The sequence below is a fragment of the Acomys minous genome (assembly GCF_964271855.1).
Source record: "Acomys minous genome assembly, chromosome: 13".
Lineage (NCBI taxonomy): Eukaryota > Metazoa > Chordata > Mammalia > Rodentia > Muridae > Acomys > Acomys minous.
The window spans coordinates 3854977-3881126 of record NC_140495.1 but is presented as its reverse complement, the minus strand read 5'-3'; the positions used below and the strand labels follow the sequence as shown (position 1 = coordinate 3881126).

At 48.2% G+C, this 26150-nt stretch overlaps 1 protein-coding gene across 1 annotated transcript; it reads left to right on the top strand.

The window, feature by feature from the left end:
• The first annotated feature begins 3962 nt into the window (after positions 1-3962).
• EIF1B (eukaryotic translation initiation factor 1B) lies at positions 3963-6634 on the top strand. Its single transcript, XM_084754887.1, has 4 exons — positions 3963-4263; positions 5408-5571; positions 5833-5934; positions 6218-6634. Exons 1-4 carry the CDS (start codon positions 4233-4235, stop codon positions 6260-6262), a joined length of 342 nt encoding a protein of 113 aa, XP_084611013.1. The 5' UTR covers positions 3963-4232; the 3' UTR covers positions 6263-6634.
• Positions 6635-26150: the final 19516 nt, after the last annotated feature.

The following is a 26150-nucleotide window of genomic DNA, read 5'->3' as shown; positions in this document are numbered from 1 at the left end:
AATCCTGTACAGGAGACACATCTTTGGATGGTCAAGGACCGTGGGTTCTAAGCAGATACCATGCCTCCATGTCTACCGGATGTAAGATACAGCTGCCCATTACTGTTTCCGTGCAGGCAAACTGCCAGGGTAGCTACTAGCTACATCACAGTGTCCCCTTTATGAGGAACCAAGAAAAACAGCTCCTGTGGCCAACAGCCAGGCAAAGCTGTTCCTCCCGGACACCTGGTAGGTCCACTCCCTGCAGACACATGGGTTTCCTGTATGTTGTTGCTATGTGGATGTTAAGACCCTGACTTGGAGGGTCTAACCTCTAATCTCAGGAACTTTCCTTTCCCAACCATCACTCTTTTATCTTCCCTCGTTTCCTTAGTCAGCTGTTCTCTGTGACCCAGAAATGGCCCCCTTAACCCACACTATTACCACTTAAAGCCAAACACACTTAACTTTAAATACTTCAATTCTTTTTATTAAAAACTTGAGATTCTTTGAATTCCAAACAGCATTCTCTCTTAGAAATTGGATTTACAGCCGGGGGTGTGGGGGTGGCGCACGCCTTTCATCCCAGCACTCAGGAGGCAGAGGCAAGTGGATCTCTGTGAGCTCCAAGGCCAGACTGGTCTACAAAGTGAGTCCAGGACAGGAAAGACCCTGTCTCAAAAGACCAAAGAAAAAACAAATTGGATTTAAGCTACATAATAGTGTGAAATCTTTTAGTAGCTACATTTTTTTTTTAAGTAAAAGCAAGCAGGTAGATTTAAGTCTTTAGAAGTTCATGCATACTTTCTATTTACCTCACATTTCAATTCAGACCAGCTACGCTACAAGAGCTCTGTGCTATGCATCATATTCCAGAGGCTTAAACACAAAGCCCATGAAGACGAAGTAAGAAAGGCCTTTAACCTGTTTCTGTATTTGCTTGGCTCAAAATGTAGCTCTCTTGGGTACTTCTAACTAAAGCCTTATTTCTAAACGGAGGGATACATTCTACTAACCGCTGTGATGACAGTGACACTTGGAAGATTTCCGTGTGTGTGTGTGTTTGTGAGTGTGTGAGTGTGTGTGTGTGTGTGTGTGTGTGTGTGTGTGTGTGTGTGTTGTGTACATGAGTACAGATGCCCACAGAATCTGGAAGAAAGAGGGTATCAGACCCCCTTGGAGCTGGAGTTCCAGGCAGTTGAGAGCTGGCCCTGGTGGGTACTGGGAACCAAACAGCAGTCCTCTGAAAGAACAGCAAGCCTGCACCATTTCTCCAGCTCCGGAATTCAGAAAGCTTTTAAAGCTTTTCTGCATTTCCTTAAAAGCTTTCCTCTGGCCCACCCACCCTCAGCTGCATCTGAGAAGCCATAGAACACAGAGTGGTGATGTATGCCTAGTAAGAAAAAGGAGGAAACAAACATACATTTTGTATATTCTGTGCTTTTTTTTTTTTTTTTGGAGACAGGGTTTCTCTGTGTAGACCAGGCTAGCCTTGAACTCACAGCGATCCGCCTGCCTCTGCTTCCCGAGTGCTGGGATTACAGGTGTGCGCCACCACGCCCAGCTCTAGTCTGTGCTTCTTATAGAGACAGACTACTTTAAATTAGAAATTAGTGTTACTATGTTAGAGCAGAAAAAATATTTATCTTATATCATATATTACATATATATTTATATATTTTACAGTGTCCCTTTTGTAAGGAACCAAGAAAAACAGCCCCTGTGGCCAACAGCCACAGGAATATACATATTTTTCAATATATATTTAATATATATGATTATATATGTATACATAGATAATTAAAAATTACTCAAGGGCTGATGAGGTTGCTTGGGTTTTCTAGACAAGCCTGACAACTTCAGTTCTTGCCCCAGAACCCACATGAAAATGCTACATGTTAAAGACTGTCAATTTAAGTATCCTTTGTTGATGTTGTTGTTTTGAGACAGGGTTTCTCTGTGTAGCCTTGGCTGTTTTTGACTCCCTTTGGAGACCAGGCTGGTCTCAAACTCATTGCAATCCACCTGCTCTGTCTCCCGAGTGCTGGGATCACAGGCGTACACCACCACACCCGGCTAAGTATTCTTAATCTAGTGTTTTTCAGATAATGGCATAAAAATAAAACTGAGTAAGCAATGCTCCTAAAATTTGACTGGTGGATGGAGGGTGGGGTGGGGTCGGGGATGTGGGTTTGTTTGTTTGTTTGTTTGTTTGTTTTACTACCCTTTAAGCACAATGGAGCACGTCCTTCCCTTGTGGACATATGCATAGGAGTTCTAGAATGAGCGGCCACTTTGTACTAATAGAAGTCACTACACTACATTTACACTACACTTACGATGCTTATTGCCTTTTTGAGATTATAGTAACGCGGGGCTTGAGACACAGCCCGGAAGTTATGAGCACTTGCTGCTCCTGCACAAAACCTGAATTCTGTTCCCAGGACCCACATGGTGTAAAACAGGACTTTCTGTGAGACTGACAACAGATGGGTAATGACACAGAGACTTATTATATTTCTTTTTCTTTTCTTTTCTCTGTGTAACAGCCCTGGCTATCCTGGACTTGCTTTGTAGACCAGGCTGGCCTCAAACTCGGAGGTCCGCCTGCCTTCTGAGTGCTGGGATTAAAGGTGTGCGCCACCACGACCTGCTGAGACTTATTATATTTCTTATAAGCTTATAAGCACTATAGCTGGCCAGATTCTCAGCTACACTAACCAGACAACACTGGCCTGGCTTACCACCGGTCACGTGGCGGGTTACCTCTCCTCAGTACCTTAGTACTAACACTTGTTTCTGGCACTCATTTCTTCGCCACGCCTAATTCTTTCCCAGAGTTCCTACCTCCGCTGGAAGACCTGCCTCTCTTTCCCACCTTTGCTATAGGCTGTTCAGCTCTTTGTTAAACCAATTACAAGGTGTTGGGGGGAGTGTTTACAAAATATAATACAGCCCCCAAAAATAACAATCTGAAGTCTAGCCTGTTCTCAGCTCTCTGCTGGCACAGAAACCAGGATTTATGAAGATATTATGAAGATAATTTTAACACAGTGCACAAAAAGATCACCCCAGTAACCATTTGTAATTCCAGTACCAGGGCATATGACGCCCTCTTCTGGCCTGTGTGGGCACTGCATGCACATGGTACATACACTCACTCAACCACATAAAAAAATATGTTTGTTTTGGTTTTTCGAGATAGGGTTTCTCTGTATAACAGAGAATGCACCACCATGCCCGGCCACAAACTCTTTTTGAAAAGGAAAATGCAGTAGTGATTAGGTCTACTGCTACATCTTATTGAACAGCTTGCTAAACAGGCACATACTGTGTTGTCAACGTATGGCTTCTTACATCAGGCCCGCAAAATTATTTCAACACGAGGCCGATAGGCTAGGACCACAAAAAAAAAAAAGATTAAGAACTCCTACATTTTAGTCTGTTGGGTCTAGAAAACCAACCACCTGTGTAGGTGCTGCACAGGTAAGCCGGCTCCCCACGGCACAACCGCTGATGGTTGTGCATGGTTGCTCTTTAGTTACTTTTATCTGCCGCTCTCACCTTCACCGAGCACCAGGCAACTGGGCCGCCCAGAACCTGCCCCGGCCCTTAGGAAGCACCGCAGAGGAGAAGTCGGGCGGGATTCGTAGCGTGTTCACTCTACGCACTCCTGACTCTGCTAGAGGCCAGGCCGTGACACCTGAGACAAACGAGATTCCGTTTGATACAGATCGCTGCGTGGGACTCCCGGGGCTTGTCAGAACTGAAGATTCCCACAAAAGTTCTGCAAAAGAAACCAGGGCGGGGGGGGGATCCTGGGGTGACGGAGGGCAGCCGAGGGCTAAAGAGGCGTGGGCCCCCGCGAGCCCCAAAGCCCAGACCCCGGGGGCGCGTTTCTCACAGTTGCACCCGGAAGTCGCTCCATCCGGCGCCTCGGGCGGGACGGACCGCCGCCGCCGCCGCCGCCGCCGCCGGGAGCCCCCCAGCTCTGCGACCCAGGGCGGGCGGTGCGCGTGGTCACGTGGCGGCGGCGCGCGTAGCTAAATACGCGGCGCCGGCCATTTTGTGCGAGAAGCCGCAGCTTCGCTCGCCTGCTCGCGCCGGGTACCGCCGCCTCCGCGTCTTCCTGCGCCTCGGGCTTCCGCTACTTCATTGATTTCCGTTTCTCGCCTCTGCAGCCTCCTGACACGGTGATCCGGGCGGGCCCCGCAGGAATTTTTATCCCCTCACCGGCCTCACACTATTGTCGCATGTCCACTATCCAGAACCTCCAACCTTTCGGTAAGGTCCAGTCGCCGGCCGCCGCCCGCATCCCTAGTGGGCTTTGTCTCGGCGCGCAGAAGATGGCGACTGGGGCTCCCCGGGTCCCAGGGACGGCTTCTTTACAGCTTCGGGCCCGGCCTTATGAGGACCTGCAACCTACAGGAGGCCAGGGCCGGGCCGGGGGTTGGGGGACAGAGGTGTCAGGGACATGTCAGGACTGCAGAGACAGTAGCCAGAGGCTGGGAGGACTTGGCAGTGGTTTTAAGAGACCTACAAGGGGGCTAGAGTTTTTGCCGGGGCCGCAGAGACTAGGGCTAGAGCCTTGCGGGGAGCCTGACACTGGCAGGGAAGCAGCGAGTCTCGGGGACTCTCTTGGGGTTTCGGAACTGGCCAGGGCTCTGCAAGGAGACTGGAGGGGTGGGGCTCAGAAGCTGGGGGACCTGACAGCTTTCAGGCGACTGGGGCACCCGTGACTCTCAAGTGTGGGGTGTGGTGGGGGGGGGGGGTGGGGTTGCTCGGTTCTTGGGAGGCTGGGGAGGCTAAAGGCTTAGGGGATCTGCGACTCTTAAGGCAACTGGGAAGGGGAGAGGATGGTGCCTGAGGGACCTGCAGCTGGCAGGAGCTGGGGGCGGGGCTGGACCCAGCTGGTTTTAAGCAGTCGGTCCTCCTCCGCGGCATCTGATAAAAGATGCATAAATACAGGCCTCTCTGATTTGGCATGGAAGTGGCCCTGTTGCCTCTGCTCGCAGTCATTAGTAAACTACACCTCTTGAGGTCACATGTATGTGTTTATGTGTAGTTTACGTAAGGCTCGGGTCGCCGTGTTAACTGATTGGGGTGGGTGTTTTTGAATGCTGTTGTGGGGATACAGTGGCGATGATGCACGTCCTTGTGGTGGCTGTGTGAACTTAGGGTTCCACAAATGCTTTTGTCTCCTTAGAGGGTGCCTTCAACACTGATATTCTTTGTTTTTTAAGCTCAAATATCGGTCTGCTTAGATTTTTCCCGTTCGGAAAACTTAGTATCAGCGAGCCCCATCCTCCCCTGCAGGAAGGAAGCAGGGACCCTGGCCCCTTGCTGCTGTCTGTCCAGGCCTGCAGCGGACCTCATTTCTACATAGCCCTTTCTAATTTTTATTTTTATTTTTCCTGTCCCTCTGCAGACCCCTTTGCTGATGCAACTAAGGGTGACGACTTACTCCCGGCAGGGACTGAGGATTACATTCATATAAGGATCCAGCAGCGGAACGGCAGGAAGACGCTGACCACTGTGCAGGGCATCGCGGATGATTATGACAAAAAGAAACTTGTGAAAGCTTTCAAAAAGGTGATGATGTCAGGAATGGGGTGGGTCCCCGCGCCTAGGCCCAGGAAAGCTCTGTTGTTCTCCATCTCAAAGTAAGGTTTACCAGAACGGGAGCCGCTGAGTTTGTGGCTTCCCTGATAGAGCTTCCTTCGTGTGGCCTGCAGAGTCATTTGCAGAGTCATTGAGTTCTGGACCTCACTGCTCCTGATGCTGTCAAGCCGCCGAAGGAGTCAGGCTTGTTCTAACAAGTAAAACCTGTGCATTTGACTCTGTGTGTTGTAGAAATTTGCCTGTAACGGTACTGTGATTGAGCACCCTGAGTACGGAGAGGTTATTCAGCTTCAAGGTGACCAAAGGAAGAACATTTGCCAGTTTCTTTTGGAGGTGAGTGGCTGGGTGTGACCTTGAGATTGCTTCCAGGAACTAACATTTTAAAGAGGCAGGAGTCCTTTCCTGCCTAGAGCTGAAGTAAGTGAAGTGACTGAAGAGGGTAGGTTTTGTACTGCTCCCTCTGTGCTACAGTGGTGTGCAAGGGTGTGGTAGGACGCTGTCTCTGCTGAGGGTAAGGCTCTGTACTGCTCCCTCTGTGCTACAGTGGTGTGCAGGGGTGTGGTGGGACGCTGCTGGCTGCTGCCATGGCTCTGCTGAGCACAGTCTTACTTTACAGGTTGGCATCGTCAAGGAGGAGCAGCTGAAGGTCCACGGATTCTAAGATGAACCCAAACATGCGGCAAGTTTCCTAAGTGGTTTTGTTCCTTAACCCAGTTTGGCTGCCTCAGGAGATGATTCTCTACGGTAAACGACGGACTTGGCATTTATTTAGTCATTCAGACTTCCACTCACACCTGCATGGCTACAGAAAACATGGGGTATGTAGGCTCCTGAGTCATAAGAAAATCGCCGTGAGATGGGAGCGAAGCCCGGGTCCGTCCTAACATGTTTCCAATGGAAAAGATTTTGTTCTGAGTGTTTATTGTTCAGGTTTCTTTTCACTTGATTATTAAATGTTTCCGTTGTTGTTGTTGTTGTTGTATTAAACCATGTGTGCTGCAGCTTAACAATAAAAAGAGAGTCTGTGAGTCCATTATGAGCACTTACGCCCCAGACCTAAGCCAGTAGTGCACATTTGTGTTTTCATCTGCTGACTAAGGATAAGGGAGGAACATGAGCTGTCTCTTCCTGGAGCCTCTAGTGGCTATCAAGAGGACCAGCTCTGGGACGGCAACAGGTAGAGAGAGTCCTGTTACAGCTGCCACAGTCATTGTCATCCCTAAGAGGCTCCCTCAGAAAATGCCTGTCGTCGCAGGCCCTGCCCTACAGAATGGGTGGTGCTGCCTGTCCTCAGGGTGGAAAGAACTCCTGGGGTTGAGTGCCATCAGGCCGTCCAGCATGGCGCCGAGCTGTCCTGCAGCATTGCTGTGCACAGGGACAGTCGTGGAAATGACTGCAAGGGATCTGTGTTCTTTATCCTGGATCCCTGGTCTTAACAGTGATTTGCTGAACAGAAAAGCTATGCCAGGAAACCATGAGCCAAAGCAGAGAAAAGCATGCGTGAGTGCACTGCTGAGTGTGGTGCGGTGGCCAGCCTGCTCTCCGCTTCCTGTGAGGGCTAAGTCATAGGTTCACCCTGGAAAGACCAAGCGGTTCTACACCCTGGGCGGGAGGTTTGGGAGGGGTTTCCACCTTTTTGGTAGTCTTTTGGTGGTTTTGAAACAGTATATAGACCAGGCTGGCTTCAAACTCAGATCCAGCTGCTTCTGCCTCCTGAGTTAAGGGACTAAAGACTGCTATCACTCCCAGCTATTGCCAGTCTTTTAAGAACTGTCCCAGATTTACTGTCTTACTGTTGTCTAATTCCCCCTGTGGCTGAGGACACTGTAAAACAGAAGCCCTGGCTTGCACCAGAATCCTGTATGAATACATTTGCTGAGCTCTGAGCAAGTGCCTAGAAGATCAGTGTGTGTCAAGACAGGGAAGGCCTCAGATGGGAAGAGAAGGCCACCGGGCTGCTGTCATCGCCCGAGAGCATTGGTTGTAGGTGCAGGCTGCGTGCTTTCCTCTGCTGTCTTCTGCACAGTGTCTGACACTTAACAGACACCAGTCACAGAATAAGTGGTAAGCAACCTCAGTCAGAATGGCCAGATAGCTCGAGAGAGAGAGACCTGTCCATCAGAAACGATAGATCTACACAGCTCAGTCTTCCTGTGAAAAGGCACAGGCTGCATTTTCTCCAGCGAGTCATGTTTTGGGCTACAAAACTTAGAGTATCAGGGGCAAATAAATTTGTCCCTGAACTTTGAGGCTTGACAGTCTGGAGTAAATAGGTTCCACTCAGGACACTGGAGCAGGAGGCTGCCCTGCCTAAGAAGTGACAAGCTGTTCTCATGAGGGGGCCGGTGTCCCACACAGTGAAGAATAGTTCCATCCCAGCCACTATGGCAGTTCCCCAACAAGTTTGAGACACTGGGAGCGTGGGTTCCGTGTCCGCAGCTGGCCTCCAGCCTAGGACAATCACGGTAGGTCACACAGCACATCTGTCCACTAAGCAAGATGTCTGTGTGGGACCCTGGAAAGTGGCGAGTAAACTGATGGGCATTCTATCATATGATGGGAACATGGATTAGGGTGAGGCCACATGTGGGAGAATCCACGAACTCCTCCAAGGAAGCATCATGGATGGGATGGACCTGTGAGGAAGGGAGGAAAGGATTGCCAAACCACCCTCGGATGCTCTAAACCCAAGGCACTGTAGGATGACATGCCTATGAAAATCAAAATGGCCAGTTAATGCTCATGCGAGTCGGTCTACCTGTTTGACAGTGGGATTGCTGTGGCCCATACTCTGCTCTTGGTCACCAACAGCAGCATCCTGAGCCTTCTGCCTTCATCTGAAACTAGTGAATAGCCTACAAGCTTCGTGCAAGAAGCAATTGCATAGCCAGGCGTGGAAGTGCACACCTTTAAATCCCAGCACTCAGGGAGGCAGAGGCAGATGGATCTCTTGAGTTCTGAGGCCAGCCAGTGCTATGGGGAACTTAAACCTGGTAGGAGACAGTATCCCTGGTCACCAGCATGTAGTGTGAACGAGTTAGTGCCAGTGACTCGTTAGCGGCTGGGGAGTTGATTGACATCAGGAACAACAGTGCGCCTTATCAACCCACTTGGTGTAGACCAAGAGTGTTAAGATGGAAAGGTTGGAGCCGGGCGTGGTGGCACATGCCTTTAATCCCAGCACTTGGGAGGCAGAGGCCAGCGGATCGCTGTGAGTTCGAGGCCAGCCTGGTCTACAAAGTGAGTCTAGGACAGCCAAGGCTAACATAGGGAGACCCTGTCTCAAAAAAAAAAAAAAGGAAAGGTTGGGTACCAGGGAAGTCACAGGTAAAGTGAGAGGCAGTTTAAGGCTAATAGTGATCCATCAGCACCCTCTTGTGGGCACCTAGAGCGTGGCTCTTGACTGACACAATCAGAACTGTTACACACACTGATCTCAGCCTGCCTCTGACAATCCAGAAAAAGCAGTTTTAACTTGCTGTCACTTGGACTGGAGAGATAGCTCAGCAGTTAAGGGCACACTGCTCTTCTGGAGGTCCTGCAGGGATACATAGGGCACCTCCACTTGTGCCGCACTCTCTGAGAGATGTCCCGGGTATGGGCAACCTCTACTATCCCTTACCTACCTCCACCCCAGACAGTGCTGTGTATGCTTGCTCTACTCTGTGCTTACAGGGGATGATTTGCCATTTATGTTCTGGGTACCATCTCCCGCTCCCCAGGCATCCCCTGTCTGAGTCATCAATGCATCCATCTGACCATACTGGACAAAGACAACCTCTCAGACACAAAAAAAGCAAACCTCACTGGATCTCATCACATTCTGTTCTGATGCCATCCCACTGGACATCAGTTTGGATATGTCACCGGAACTTAACACATCTGGCCTGCAGAGGTAGCTTAGTGGGTAAAATGCTTGCTACACAAACATCAGGACCTGGTTCAGAACTTATGTAGTGGCTAAGTGTTGGTGGCGCACGTGTTTAATCCCAGCACTTGGCAGGCAGAGCAGGCGGATCGCTGTGAGTTCAAGGCCAGCCTGGTCTACAAACTGAGTCCAGGACAGTCAAGGCTACACAGAGAAACCCTGTCTCAACACCCCTCCCCCCCCAAAAAGAAGTGCTGGGTGTAGGTCCTGGGTAGGACTGTTAGTCCACCTGTAATCCCAGCACTCAGGAGGCAGAGACAGAAGGTCCCTGGAGTAAACTGGCTACCTAGACCAGGGAGCTCTGCGCTCAAGGGAGAGACCTGCCTCAGTGTACATAAGATGAAGAACAATCAAGGAAGATGCCTGTATCAACCTCTGACCCCCCCCCCACATGCATGCATAACACACACACACACACACACACACACACACACACACACACACATACACACACACAAAAACAAACAAACAAAAAACAAAAAACAAAAAAAAAACATGACAGAGTGACTGCCTTCCAGCATGCCTGATATAAGTAAATGGCTTTGTGCCACCTGTGTACTCAAGCTGATGCCATCCCACTGGATGTCAATTGGATGTATCACAAGAACTTCAAAATTAACAAGATCGGCTTGCAGAGATGGCCCCTGTGTCTCACGGAACCAAAGCTTACTACGTCTGGTTGTGGGTTTCACTTCGCCTCACCCCTGTGCTCTGGTCAACACATCTTAGCATCTGGCCTTTGCCTGTGCCACTGCAATGGCTCTCCCCAGGCTCCTCCCTCCCTCCCTCCTTCCCTCTCTCCCTCCCTCCCTCTCTCTCTCTCTCTCTCTCTCTCTCTCTCTCTCTCTCTCTCTCTCTGTGTGTGTACAATACTTGGCTTCTCAAAATCTAAATTATTAGGTAATGTTGGATACTTTCCACATAACGATTAACAGTAAATATTTGTTCTGTGGAAGTGCCTTCTCTGTTCCAAGTGCTTAGCTCAGCCATGGAAGATGGCCGCATAGAACTATTCCAATAAAGACTCATGTGTGGGTAGGAAATCATTTCACACCACTGTTCCATGCCACCAAGTACCATCCTTCTTTAGATTTCTACAAATCACAGTGAGGAAAATGCTCTCTTCTAGGTGGCTGGCCATACAGAAGCCAGGGAAGGATCCAGGCCATTGACAAAAAGTTGTCATGGCATCCACACTACCTGAGTCAGAAAGGCAATGTCAAAAAATGCTTTCCTGGGGCTGGGTAGATGCTTCAGTGGTTAAGAGCAATGGCTGTTCTTCCAGAGGACCCAGGTTCAATTCCTGGCACCCACATGGCAGCTCACAACTGTCTGTAATTCCAGTTCCAGATGATCTGATGTCCTCACACATGAAGGCAAAACACAAATGTACACAAAATAAAAATAAATAATTTTTTAAAAAATGCTTTTCTGTCCTGCACAACTGGTCCTCCGGCCACTCATCGATCACCTGCCTCTGCCTCCTGAGTGCTGGCATTAAAGGCGTGTGCCACCACGCCCAGCTTTTTTTTTTTTAATTTAAACACCTACACAATATTTATTTAAACACTATTCTGCACACTTGTGTGCCTGCACAGCAGAAGAGGGCACCAGATCTCGTTACCGATGGTTATGAGCCACCATGTGGTTGCTGGGAATTGAACTCAGGACCTCTGGAAGAGCAGACAGTGCTCCTAACCTCTGAGCCATCTCTCCAGCCCGCTGCTTCATCTCACAGTTTGTGAAAAACAAAATCCAGAACTGCACTTGAGACATCAGTTGTCTGCTAGCTGCCTTCAAGTTGCACTTCTTTCCCACTTTCATTTTCCTGTTGGTCTCAGGTGTTACCAGGAACAGCTTTGCCTGATTGAACCACAGATCCACAGGTTAAAAGAGATGGGGGCGGGGGAGGGGGGGTCAATACCTACATGCGCCAATAGGTGGTGGTATTGGCCCGTTTATGGTTGGCCTTTAAACTTCATCTATTAATGTGCTTTCATTTGTATCAGCCTTAGAGAAAAGACCCCAGAGACAGAGTTGCTGATAGGTTAAAAATCATGCTGGATACATTCTCAGACTCAAGAAAAATAAATCAAAACCTTTGCTCTGAAAAGCACCTACCTCCTGGACACCTATCTGTTCTAGAAGCACCCTGGGGTGGGGGTGGGGTGGGCGTGGGGAGAAATCCCCACTTCCCTGGGCCCCTGTGTCTGAAAGAGACGCTCAACCCCGTCTCTAGAGACACTCCTCACAGCAGCCACTTGCCTGGCGTCTGGGTTGCAGAGGACTTGTCCTCCCAAAGCTCACTTAGAGGACAGAGTTGGGGTGATTCTCTAGAATAAAACTGTGTGGAAGCAATGGCACCTGTGATGGCCGGTGCTCATTATCAACTTGACACCATCTGGCATAAGGCATGATGGGGATCTCAAGGCGGGCTCATTGTCCAGTTTGACGTGGACTGTGGCCACGTCTGTCTGCTCATATCATGTAGTCTTCATGGATTGAAAAAGCTCAGTTAAAAAACTGTGTGTGAGACCCCATGCGCATGTACTACCCTGAAGACAGCATTTCTCTTTCACTTTTCACTCATGTTGCTGTGAAGTGCGGAAGGAACAGCTTTGTCTATTTGAGCCACAAAACCACAGCTGTCTCCATTTTTTAAGAGAAAAAATGAAAAAGAAAATAGATGCAGTTCCAGCAGTGGCTGCTGGGTGGTGCTATCGGCCCACTTATAATCAGCACTTACATGTCTCCTATTGGTCTGCTCTGTTTGCATTGGTTTAGGGAAAGGAATTAGCTTGATTGCCACGGGCTGTGGTGGGGGAGGGGCAGGGGGCATCCGTTCACACGCTCTGCTCTCTGCTGGGGCTGTGCAGCGACTAGTGGCTTTGAGTTCTTCATGAACACATTCTCCTTTAAGTTGCTTTTGTCGGGGCATCTTAAGACAACTATGGGGAAGAGTTTAAGGCACGCTTGGTAGAGGGCATGGGGTACACCTTTCCTGAGAAGACCCCCTTGCACCTCACTAGAATGATTGGGCACAGCCTTGCAGTAACTGTTTTTGGCGTCATCAGTGGATGTGGGGCATCAAATCCTCCTCGTGAATAGTAAGCACCTGGTCACAGTTTTAGAGAACACGAGTGTAGGACATGAATGCTGGTATAGGACGTACACAGCCAGGCGGTGGTGGCGCAGGCCTTTAATCCCAGCGCTCAGGAGGCAGAGGCAGGCGGGTTGATGTGAGTTCAAGGCCAGCCTGGTCTATAAAGTGAGCCCAGGACAGCCAAGGCTGCACAGAGAAACCCTGTCTCAAAAAATAGGAGGAGGAGGAGGAGGAGGAGGAGGAGGAGGAGAAGGTGTTATACAGCTGCCTGAGCTGGAATCTCCGCAGGGGAAATCAGAGGAGTTCACATTTTTAACAGGTGTTCAGTCGGAGTTATGAGATGCATGTGAGTGAAACTCTGGGCACTGATATAAACATACCCAGCTAGGATTACAGAAACCTGCAGTGGGTTGTGCTCTGCCTGACGCAACGGAGCTTTTCTATTTTATATCGTGGCCGACAAGGCCCTTGAAGCTAAAGGGAAGTGGAGACAAGAAGATCTCAAGTTCAGGGACATTTTGAGCTATAAAGTAAAACCCTGTTTCAAAAAGCAGACAAACAGCCAGGGAGGTGGCGGCGCACGCCTTTAATCCCAGCACTCGGGAGGCAGAGGAAGGAGGATCTCGGAGTTCGAGGCCAGCCTGGTCTATAAAGCGAGTCCAGGACAGTCAGGGCCGCACAGAGAAACCCTGTGACAAAAGGAGAAGGGAGGGAGGGAGGGGGGAAAGAAGAAAGGAAGATGGGAAAAAGAAAGCCCGGTGGCTGGAGAAATGGCTCAGTACTTAAGAGCACTGGCTGCTCTTCCAAAGGACTCAGGTTCAGTTCCCAGTGGCAGCTCACAGCTGTCTATAACTCCAGTCCCATGTGACCTGATGCCCTCACACAGTAATGCACATAAAGTAAAATTAAATAAAAATTTTAAAAAGTAAGCTCAGAAGATGGCCTCAACAGGACTGAAAGATGTAACAGCGAGGAAGCAGGGAGAGAAGACGGCAATTAGAGCCCCTGGCTCAGGCGTGGCCTGTGTCCCTCTTGTGTGACACTGTGGCTCACAGGCTGTGCATTCCCCAGGTGGCTTTTGGCTCTGTTTCGAGTATAAACAGAGGCAGGATGGCTCTGCATCCCATGTGCTCATGGACATTATGAACTTATCAAAGTTGATTCAGACCATATTGATGTTACCAAACCTAGGGTGACACTCTGGGCTCCGTGAAGTCAAGTTTAGCCAAATATGTACAAATATGTGTACATACACATGGAATAAGGAACGTGTGGCATACCACATAGCCCTACGTCAGTTTCCGTCTTGGTCTTGCGCCTGCCTCTTTCAGAACTCCAAAGAGGCAGGTGCCCAGCTCCAGGCCACAGGGAAGATCCCTTCTCAAGGGTCCATCTTCTGGGTGTTGATCTGGTCCCTAAGTTGTCTGACACTCCCATGAGAAAGCTGGCTATGGCCGAGAAAGAGGGGCACACCAAAGCACTACCTCATGGCTCCCAGGTCTGCACTGGAGTAGGCAATCTCTCTCCCCAACCGTTCAAACAAGAGCTTGCTACATCTAGGCCTGGTAGTGCAGGCCAGTAATCCTTGCTTCTTGGGAGACTGAGGCAAGAAGCACGTGAGTTCAAAGATTGCACAGGCTGCAGAGTAAGTTCTGTACTCAAAAATCATTTTTAAAGGGAGGGCGGAGGCGGTGGCTTAGTGGTAAAGCTCCTGCCCTGCACGCATAAGGCTCCAGTCCAATGTCCTGGGCCACAAACAACAGCAGAGGGTGACTCACCCCCACACAAGCACAGCTAAGCCTTCAGGTGTTGCCTATTCAGATCCCTGTAATTCTGGAGCTGAATTTTGCACCTATTCTTTTTTTTTTTTTTTTTTTTAACCCTTTAAAAAAATCAGGTCTCTAGATGTTGTAAGTATCAGATGCAATTCTCTAGCAACGGGCAATGTTCTTGCTCTCAGAGGTTTCGGCCAGGGAACAGGGAAATAATCAAGCAGTTAGCGTGCACTGCCGTCATGGGTATGAGGCTCCAAGGAAGGCAGAGCTCCTTAAACGCAGCTATGAGCAATCATTAGGAGCAGGTGCTGTGGCTCACACCTGTAATCATGGCACTCGGGAAATCGCTGTGAGTTCTTGGCCAGCCTGGTTAATCTGGGTAGAAAATGAGACTGCATAAAAGAAAGAAAAGAAAAAGCTGGGCGTGGTGGTGCACGCCTTTAATCCCAGCACTCGGGAGGCAGAGGCAGGCAGATCGCTATGAGTTCAAAGCCAGCCTGGTTTACAAAAGAAGTCTAGGACAGCCAAGGCTATACAGAGAAACCCTGTCTGGAAAAATAACAACAACAACAACAACAACAATAATAGAAAAAAAAAGAAAAGAAATGGAAGGCGACAATCTTTGTCACTACTACTGAAAAAAAAAATATGAACTCCCAAACTGAACCACTGGCCAACTTTCTTGTGTAGAGTGAGGAAAAAGACAACTAGTCAACCTCACAATTTGCCTCAAAAACGAGCCAATGTGGCTTTTCTGGTCTTTCACAGTGACTCCTCTACATGCAGAAAATAAGTCAGCTTGGCGGAGTATTTAAAAAAGGAAAAAGAAAAAAAATCAGGTGGGCATGGGTGCACATCTTTAATCCCAGCACTTGGGAGGCAGAGGCAGGCAGATCTCTGTGAGTTCGAGGCCAGCCTGGTCTACAAAGTTCAGTCCAGATAGCCAGGGCTGTTACACAGAGAAACCTTGTCTTGAAAATCCAAAAAAAGAAAAAAGAAAGAAAGATCCAGCTTATCAGCCTCATTCAATAACTCTGGGAATGACGCTCAGCGGTGGAATGCCAACATATACAAGGCCCCGCATTGCACCCTCATGAACAGAGAAACAAACAGAGATACTGAGTAGTACTTTATGCCTCCATTACTTTTTTCTAGTAATTAGGGGTGAGGTGTGTGGGTGTTGGGGTACACATTCATTGATGATAAAGATAACTAGGAAGAGGCCGTCCCTGCGTTATAAAATGTCCCCCACAGGCTTGTTTGAATACTTACCCTCAGCTGTATTGAGTGGTTGGGGAACCACAGGAGATAGGTCCTCAGGAGAAATGGGCTGCTTCAGAGTGGCCTTGAGATATGTCTCATCTCTGTTTCCCCCCCCCCCCCCCCAGATGTGGGCAAGCAGCTACCATATATCCCTGCTGCATGGAAGCTGCTCCCTGCTCCCTGTCTTGAAACCCCCCCCCTTTTTTTCTCTTTTTTTCTTTTTTTGGTTTTTCGAGACAGGGTTTTTTTGTGTAGCCTTGGCTGTCCTGGATTTACTTTGTAGACCAGGCTGGCCTCGAACTCACAGCAATCTACCTGCCTCTGCCTCTGCCTCCCGAGTGCTGGGATTAAAGGCGTGTGCCACCATGCCCGGCGAAAACTCCTACTCTTATAATCCACTTTCCTTTGAATTGCTTTTTGCCAGGTATTTGGTCTCAGAGAGGAAAAAAAAGAGTAACAATCCTCCTGAATAAATAGCCTTCCAAAAGTTTTATTTGATTTTGAGACAGGGTTTCATTATGTAGCTCTGGTTGGCCTGGACCTCACTGTGAACATTGGATTGGCTTTGATTTCATAGGGATCCACCTGCCTCTGCCTCCAGGGTGCTGGGGTTAAAAGCGTGCACTGGTTAGCGTGCTTGGCCCCGTGGAATTCTTGTGGGAGTCTCACAGGGCAGGTGGGTGGGGAGGTGAGAAGACACTCCTTTGTCTGAGAGAGGACTTTAGCCTCTTCTCATCCCTGCGCCCAGACCTCAGTCTCACCAGTCTGATTCTGCTCTAGAGCAACTGGCCACAGAGGTCCCCAGGGTCCCCAAAACCTGGGAACTGTGTCCTACCTGACACCAGTTACTGAAGGAATTGAGCTCTTTCTCCCACGTTCACATCTACAGCGGGGAAGCCACAGGTGAAAGGTCAAGGCTGCTGTCTTTCCCACCACATCCATCAAAACCTACTGCTTGAGAGGCCCAAGATACCATGGTGTCCAATTGAATAACAAACCAGAGAAGCCATTTGATACTGGCCACCCTGGGCCATATATGGTGCCTGTCCTTATACCTGCTGTCATAGTCCTTGATGTACGGTGTCCCTTTGTAGTAGAGAAAGAGGGATGTTACATAAAAGAGGTTGAGGATATAGTTCCGTTGGTAGAAGGCTTCCCTGGTGTGCCTGAGGCCCGATCCCAAACACCACAGAAACTGGGGCGGTGACTTGTAATCCTAGCGCTCAGGTGGTGGCGCACGTAGACAAGGGGGTCAGAAGTCCAGGGCCATCTTCCACTCCATAGTAAGTTGGAGGCTAGCCTGTGCTTCATGAAACCTTGTCTTTTTGTTTGTTTGTTTTTGTTTTTGTTTTTTTCGAAACAGGATTTCTCTGTGTAGCCTTGACTGTCCTGGACTCACTTTGTAGACCAGGCTGGCCTCGAACTAACAGTGATCCACCTGCCTCTGCCTCCTGAGTGCTGGGATTAAAGGCGTGTGCTACCACCATCACCACCCGGCCGAAACCTTGTCTTAAAATGGAAAATAATGCCAGCACTTGAGAGGCAGAGACCTCCCTGTGAGTTTGAGGTTAGCCTGGTCTACATACAGAGTTTGGGACAGCCAGGGCTATACAGTGAGACCCTGTCTCAACAAACAAACAAACAAAGTACCCACCAAAGGGCTCAAGGGAAGAAGCAGTCCACTGCAAGTACCCCAAGGGAGAAGGTATGATCTCAGCACGTCCTTGGGCTGCCCTCCCAGGCTCCTGCCTGAGCGAAGAAGAAAGAGGAAGCAAGCTAGAGCTCCCTCTTTAATTAAGCTTTCCTTCCCCACTGCAATCTCTGCAGCACATGCTGCTGGAAATCAGTAGTACCACCACAGCCAGGATCCCGCCAAAGTCTTGCAGAAAACACCCAGGAGAGTCACCAATCATGAGGAGAATTGGCCTGACTATTCAGTCTTGCTCAGAAAGTAGCAAACTCTCCGGGGAGAAGCCACAGCCTGCCTTGCAGGCACAGGATGCGTACTGTCTGTGTGATTCACCCCAACACAGAAAGAGATTTGAACAAATTAGCATTGTGCAACGACCCGCCTAACTCATTTCATTTCCCATGGAAAGTCCTCAGCATGGCGATGAGAAACATGCTTCCAGCTCTTCACATGGACAGAGTGTCAGCTCAGTGCCAGGAGCCGAAGGGGAGACAAGACAAAACCAGCTTTCTGAGGACACTGCCAGAGCCCTCCTGCTGTGCGCTTGGACGCTGCCTCACAGTTGTGTCCTCTGTGTCCTGCTTCTAGAAGAGCCTTCTTCTGCCTATGGGAACACACGGTGCGAGTGACTGTCTAGAAAAGTCAGGGAGCCGGAACTCTGGGCAGCCAGGCGACAAACACCCTCACTTCCTCCACATGGAGGCTTTCTTTTGTCTCTCACACAGGTGCCCAGAAGATGAGCGCTCAGTGCTTCCTTCCTAGCAATTTGCTCTTTGTCTACCTCTGACTCACGCTAACCTTTTTATAAAAGGATTTGGGGGAATGGCTTTTCCCGTGACTACTTGCACTCAAATCCTAGACTCATTATGTACTTTAGGAGGAGCCCCTAGAACCCACAAGAAGTCATAATCCAAGCCTCGGTGCTAATGACATTTGTAAACTACCGTATTAGACACAATGACGTTAAGCTCAAATAGCTGGAGGTCAAAACAAACCCATGGCCAGATAAGTAACCTCCAGTATCAATATGGAGCACATACCAGTGAGATCCAAGTGAGGGCCAAGGGTCCTGGAGAGGCTGAGTCCCCTCTGGGTATCACTGCTGCTACACAGGGGAGATTGCTTAAATACAAGATAAGGCCAACGTTTCTAGGTCTTCCAACTTAGAAAGGCTAAAGTCCTGTGACTATAAAATCAACTCTGCCCCTCCTTTATTTTTGGTTTTGGTTTTTTGAGACAGGGTCTCTCTGTGTAGCCTTGGCTGTCCTGGGCTCACTTTGTAGACCAGGCTGGCTTCAAAATCACAGCGATCCTCCTGCCTCTGCCTCCCGAGTGCTGGGAAAGGTGTGCACCACCACGCCCAGCTCGAAGGAGTCTTCTTTATAAAAAGGTAACATTTATTCCAAGCTGAGCATGGTGCTGCATGCCTGTAACCCAGCCTTAGGAACCTGCCATGGGAGGTTCAAGGCTGACTTGGGCTACAGAGAACAGACAAGGTGGGGAGTGAGGAGAGAGAACATTTACAAAATTAGCACAGTTCCTGTGGCAAGGATGAGCTCTGCACAGGAAGGAGTTCCCTGTGCCCTCACTGCTATATGGAAACCGGAAACCTTCATCCTGAGATCATGCTGTGTACACTGGTTTGGCTGTCTGTGTTTTATTGGGGGAGTTGTGTTACAGTAAATTGTATCTGTTTGGCCTAGGAAGCCAATAACTGACACAAAGAGACTGAAACGTAATTCAAAGTGCAAGCTCTATGCTGGGCAGAATCTAAACTGCTACTAATCTAACAAGAAACTAACACAAACTAATCCTCATAATTTGCATATATCCCAAGCGCTTCTCTCCTCCCTCCTCCCCCCTCCCCCGGCAACTGTCAACCATCAACTCTCAACTGTCAAATCTCAGTTCCTGCCCCTCTCCAAGAAGTCCCACCTTCCACTGCCTGTCCTTCTGCCCAGCTGATTGGCTAAACAGCCCTTTATTGGCAGTTGTTACATATGCTCAAGACATTCCTCCACAATTCCCATTTATAGTCTAATCATAAAAAAAAGTTTTACCTATACATTTATATTATAACAATATACACACACAAGAACCACAAAACACAGCGGGGCAGTAGTGGCACACGCCTTTAATCCCAGCACTCGGGAGGCAGAGGCAGGTGGACTGCTGTGAGTTTGATCCCAGCCTGGTCTACAAAGCGAGTCCAGGACAGCCAAGGCCATAAAGAGAAACCCTGTCTCAAGGGGGGAAAAAAAGAACCACAAAACAATCGTTATATTCATGTCCTACTCACAATGTTCTGCTGTCTTCAACCCCATCAGAGACTTGAGAAGGAATAAAATTAATTGCCTGAGTAAACAGGAAATGCAGGTTAACAGCTTCCGAAATGAAAAAAATGACAGGGATACTTTGCTGCCTGAACAGTCACTCAAAACTCTCTAACACATTGGAGCATCATCTTCAGCCTTCTGGCCCACTTTATCTGACAGACATGTTTGTGAAGCAGGGACTGTTGAGGACTTGCCTACCTTGTCTTGGCAGAGTTTGGTCGTCAACTCCACCGGTATCCAAGCTTGCCCATTTCAGGCAGAATTCTGTCTGTGACAGAAAACAAAGACATTTTCGCCCAGTGGCTGGTTTGCCACATCTGAGCCATCTCCATAAGGAGGTTCCTCAATGCTCATTACCTTCTTTGAGGCAGGCTGGGTGTTGCCCGGTGTCAACCTGTCTCATTTTCAAAGAATCCTCGAAACAATAAAAAAAAAAATCTTTAAATGCCATATTCTTTAGATCTCTGAGGTTTTTGAAGACCTTATCTAAATAATTTACCTTATCTAGCTATTGAACCTAGGATGTATATTCTTGTGATAAAATTGAATAGTACAATGAATTAGAATTAAACTTATTTTACATCAATATACAAATTTCTATACCAATGAATTAAAACTAGCCTTGTGAGTAACAATTAAGGCCTTAAGTTAAAGAGTAGATTCAATAATCTACTCTTTGTCTTATCATTCCTATATATTTCTATATTCTCAGAGAAAAATCCATGAGTCCAATCTTGTTCTCTCTCTGAATAAGACCAATAATAACATAACCAATTCCCAATGGAAATAAACATCCATAGCCCCAAGCCTTATCCAACCCCCCTTAAAGGAAATGGGATGTTGTTCTCTTAAGGCTTCTTCTGGCTGATTTGGGATGAATAATACCTATGTAGGGGCCCAAATAAAACTGGGAAAATGGTTAAACAAACTAGAGATAGCATTTGTGGTCCAGTCTCTAAATATTGAGAAATTCAGACTTAATAAAAGTCCTGTTTGGCTGGGCGTGGTGGCGCATGCCAGGCAGAGGCAGGCAGATTGCTGTGAGTTCAAGGCCAGCCTGGTCTACAAGGCAAGTCCAGGATAGCTAAGGCTACACAGAGAGACCCTGTCTCGAAAAACCAAAAACCAAAACCAAAACAAAACAAAACAAAAAAGTCCTGTGTGGGCAGTCTGAAATGCTGGACCAACTGGAATCAGGAGCTTTCTTTGAAGCTGTCCTGGGAGCTGCTCTGCTCTGATGATGAACAGCAACCGAAGCACTCGTGGATGCAGGATGTCAGCATCTCAGCATGCTGGAGGATGCATCCTGTCGGGTCTGGTCCAGCATCAGTGTCTGGTACTTTTGTTCTGAAAATATATTTCTCACAAGCATTATACCGCTTTAAAACTGCAAATGTGTGAGGTGTGCAGGATGCACAGAACAATCAAGGCTGGTTCTGTAGTTTGAATTCATGTACGTATAGACTGACTTAAGTCAGCAGTCTCCCTTTCATCCAGGTCTGTTTCATTTTGACCTCTTTCAAAGAGGAAGTGTAATATTAACATTACCAAAGAACATACCATCATTATTTAATTGATTGTATGGTTCTAAATGTCCTGCTCTAGGCTCTGTGGCACCTGATGTACAGGCCAGGCCGCCACCTGTCTCCCGAGAAAATGTACCCCATTTCAGAGACAAGCCGGTTGCCCTGAGCAAAAGAAAAGGCATTAAGCTTTAAATAAACTTATGCATCTTGTACCTGGGTTTTTACATTTGTTGTGGGTGGGTTTGTCTTACTCCTCTTCTCCATAGGGGTGGACACTTCCACTTTTTAAACTTTATATAAACTCCCATTTTAGAGTTTATGCATAGCCTAGGTATCTTGTACCTGGGTTTTTGTTTGGGTTTTTTTTTTTTTGGGGAGGTTGGTTTTTCAAGACAGGGTCTCTCTGTGTAGCCTTGGCTGTCCTTTACTAGCTTTGTAGACCAGGCTGGCCTTGAATCCACAGCTATCGCCTGCCTCTGCCTCCCGAGTGCTGGGATTAAAGGCGTGCGCCACACCTGGCTTCTATTGTGGCTATTAACCCAGGCCTTGAATAGCCTCTTAAGACATTTTAGTTATAAGTTTGTCATATTTTTCCATGTCTGAACTCATATGTATCTGTCAGTGACAATGTTGTTCTTAGTATGACAAAGATGCTCCTCTATCACGCAGAGAGGGATCTTGCCTTGGGTTGTAGCTCAGTTGACAGAGTGCCTGCCTAGCATCTACAAAGCCTGGCCTGGTGGGACAGACCTGCAATTCCATCACTGAGGGGTGGAAGCTGGAATACCAGAATTCCAGGTCATTCTTTTCCTACATGCTTCAAGACTAGCCTGGGACACATGTTGCCCACTCCCCTGACCAGCTTTCACAGTCAACAGATGCTGGCACTGGTGATGCCGAGTCACTCTTGTGCCCTTACAAGCTCAGCACTCTGTCTTGTCATCCTTGGAGTCAAATGATCACGTGAGGAGGCCCATGCTACACTGAAAGCTGCAGGTACATGTTCTAAGCAACAGACCCGCTTGAGCCTTGCCTGATGACAGTACCTGTCAGTGTGCAATCGATCAAGCCTCCAGACAGCTACAGCTTTGAGATCACCCAGCAGAGGCCCCAGATGCTCTAGCAAGCGAGCCAGGCATCTCACCAGCTTTTGACCACAGATTTCTGAGGAGGTTGCAATTGGATATCAAAGTACTCTTGCATTCCATGAATATATGCCAAAATCCCACATTCTTGGCTTTGGGGCGTGTACGTGCACATGTATGTTTGTGTGTGTGTGTGTGCTGAGTCTGCACACGTGCATTCAAAGGCAGAGAATGATGCTGGGTGTCCTGCTTAGTCACTCTCCACCTCACTCCTGTGAGACAGGGCCTCTCGATGAACCTGGATCTCTAGGCTGTCAGCCGGAAGGCCCAGGAGTCCTCCTGTCTCCACCTCCTGTAGTTCTGGGGTTACATGTACATGCGATTGTGCCAGGATTTATATGTGGGCCCTAAGGATTTGAACTCAGGTCCTCATGGTTGTATGGGTCTTCTCTTACCTTAGGACCTTGGTGATCTTTTGGAGTCACATTATCAGCTGAAACTTTTTGAACAGGGCCTGGAGTTCATTAGACACCCAGGGAATAAGGCTGGGCGCTGGAGAGAGCCACGCCCGCCAGGAAATCGCTGCTTCCTAAAAATGGAAGCATGTCAGATGAAATTGGGACAATTACAGCTGCTAATGAGAGGGGGGTAGGGGCGGGGTTGACTGAGAGCATGTGACTGAGTAAAGGAGGGGTTGGGAAGTGCAAGCCTGCTCTGTCAGTGATGGCCTGAAGCTGGCATCTGTCTGGATGTCTGGCAGTTGGGCAGTACTTGAATGCTGCTGGTGATAATCTGATGGTTCTCTCTGTTTTAACAGGGCTTTGCTGTGGGGAACTGCAGCTCCCTACGTTTCTGTGACTGAGGCAGTGCAGATCCAGCACTACTCAATTCCCCTTTCCTACTGCAGTCTCAAGTGTCAGGACATCAAACCCCCTGGGATTCTGTCCAAAGCCTGCAGTTGGGTTTGGCCAAGAGAAAGCACCAGTAGGGAGGGAGAGAGGGAGAAAGAGAGAGAGAGGAAGAGAGAGAGAGAGAGAGAGAGAGAGAGAGAGAGAGAGAGAGAGAGAGAGGAGTCAGGGCTGCAATGTGACTTCCTCCCTGTCTGTGGACATCTGGCATCTCCTTGTCAGACAGGAGACTTTATGAAGAGACATCTTTGCTGACTCTTGCCACTGCTCTTCCTCACTCATTCTCGACAGTTAGTGGTGATGCTCCAGAAAAGTCCACGCTGGGAATATGCCCCAGAGGCTTCTGGATTAAAGGCTTGGTCCCCCAGGTTGGCACTATTGGGAGGTGGCATGGCCTTTAAGAGGCAGAGCCTAGGGCTGGACAGATGGCTCAGAGGTTAAGAGCACCACCTGCTCACCCACACGTCCTGAGTTAGATTCCCCAGCAACCACATGGTTGTTCACAAATATCTATAATGAGATATGGTGCCCTCTTCTGGCCTGCAGATAAAAAGCACTCACATACGTTAAATAAATAAATAAATTTATTTAAATAAATTTTTAAAAGGAGGGGGGAGAAACAGAGCCTAATAGAAGTGCTCTCTCTCTCCCTCTCTCTCCCTCTCTCTCCCTCTCTCTCTCTCTCTCTCCCTCTCTCTCCCTCTCTCCCACCCAGGCCACAAGAGGTGAGCATGAGCATCTTGTTACTATGACAGTTCTCCAAAAATATAAAAAATAAAACTTAAAAGTTGTTCATTGGGAGAAACACACACACACACACACACACACACACACACACACACACACACACACACACCACGCTGGAGGCATAGCTCAGCTGTTAAGAGCTGGCTGCTCTCACAGAGGATATGGGATCAACATTCAATTCCCAGCACCCACATGGCAGCTCACAACTGTCTGTAACTTCAGTTCCAGATCTAACACCCTCTTTGGCCCTCTTGTGCACTGCAGGTACATGGTGCGCGCACACACACGTGGGCAAAAACTTGTACACAAGAAATAAAATAATATCCATATGTTAGAAACATAGGGGAACCAAGTAAAGATATGGGAAACATTTTTAAAAAGATAGATCAGTCCTGTGAAACTACAGCAATAGGTTTGAAAGTCTGACGGAGCTGTGTCCCCTCTGAGGGCAGATGGAAGAAAAAGAAACCCCCAGAGCTGGAAGGAGTCTCGGGTGTCCTGGAGGCAGTTGGGGCTAAATGATTAGATGGGACCAGAAGCCTCACATGTTACAAGCCTTGTCCTGTGGTCTGAAAACACCGGGTGCCGCCTGCTCCTTTATGAGCCTGCATAAGTCTGATACCCAAAGTGATCAGCAAGAAGAGACTGACTGCTGGGCTCTCCTTAGAAACCCAGATGGGCGGCTGGAGAGATGGCTCAGTGGTTAAGAGCGCTGCCTGCTCTTCTAAAGGTCTTGAGTTCAATTCCCAGCAACCACATGGTGGTTCACAACCATCTATAATGTGATCTGATGCCCTCTTCCGGCCTACAGGTGTATTTGCAGGCAGAGCACTGTATACATATAACAAATAAATCTTAAAAAAAAAAAACACAGATGGAAACAGCCACATAAGCCCCTACGAAATAGAATCTAGGTGGACTAAAAAAATAATACATTATGAGTTTATTCCAGAAATGAAGATTCTTCAAGCCTACAGGTGTATTTGCAGGCAGAGCACTGTATACATAATAACAAATAAATCTTAAAAAAAAAAAAACACACAGATGGAAACAGCCGCATAAGCCCCTACAAAATAGAATCTAGGTGGACTAAAAAAATAATACATTATGAGTTTATTCCAGAAATGAAGATGTCTGCTACTATAATTCAGTGCATTAAGATATTAAAGAGTAGAGAAATATGTCCTTAGCTCTCTAGATGCTGGGGAGGCAGGGCTGGACTCAGCACCCTTTCCTTCACGTAGCCAAAGGGGAATTAAGGAAATCTCCCTTGTCCTCATGATGAATGACTTCTAGAGCCAACGAGAAGAGGAGGGCCAGACGGGTCCCAGCACTCCAGAGGGCTCTGAGTTCAAAGGCAGCTGTTAATCCCACTGGGAGAGAATAAGGCCACCACCATGATTTTTGAGCCAAATTTGAAGCAAGCTTTCATTAAATACTGGCTAGGACGATGGACTCTGGCCAAGTCTACTCCGGGGTTCCCAGAAAATGATGATGATGAGTCATATTTTGCAGAGGCCACAAGGCTATATATTTCCCACCAGGCAAGCATGCATCGTCATCAAGTGCATCCCGGTGCACTTGGGTCAAAAGCATGAGTGGCTTGTTACCTTACGTAAGAAACAGCCTCCAGCAGTTCAGGAAATATCTATCCTTTGGGCAAGGGGCTTACAGGTTAGAAGTTTTTTTTTTTATGGATCTCTTAGGGATATTAATTAGAAATTAAAACATAGCTTTGGCTCACAGGGCTTGGTCTACAAAGTGAGACCCTGTCTCGTGGAGGAGGAGGAAGATCTCCCTGTCTTTACATTTTAACTGATGGCTGAGTAGGTACTGTTTTGTGATTGAGATTTCAGAACCCTGTAAAGGGGGGTGCTGGAAAATGGTTCAGTGGTTTGCTCCTGAGGATCTGATGCCCACTTCTGACTCCCTGGTGCCCTCACATGTGGCAGACACACGAATAAAAATAAAGCCTTTAAAAAAAAAAATGTAGCCAGCTGTGACGGCACACACCTTTAACCCCAGCACTCAGGAGCCAGCCCGATCTACACAGTTAGTTCCAGGCGATTCAGGGTTACATACGCCACGAGAATATTTCTCAAAACAAAAAAGTCAAGGGCAGTGGTGGCACACACCTTTAACCTCAGCACTTGGGAGGCAGAGGCACGCAGATCTCTGAGTTCGAGGA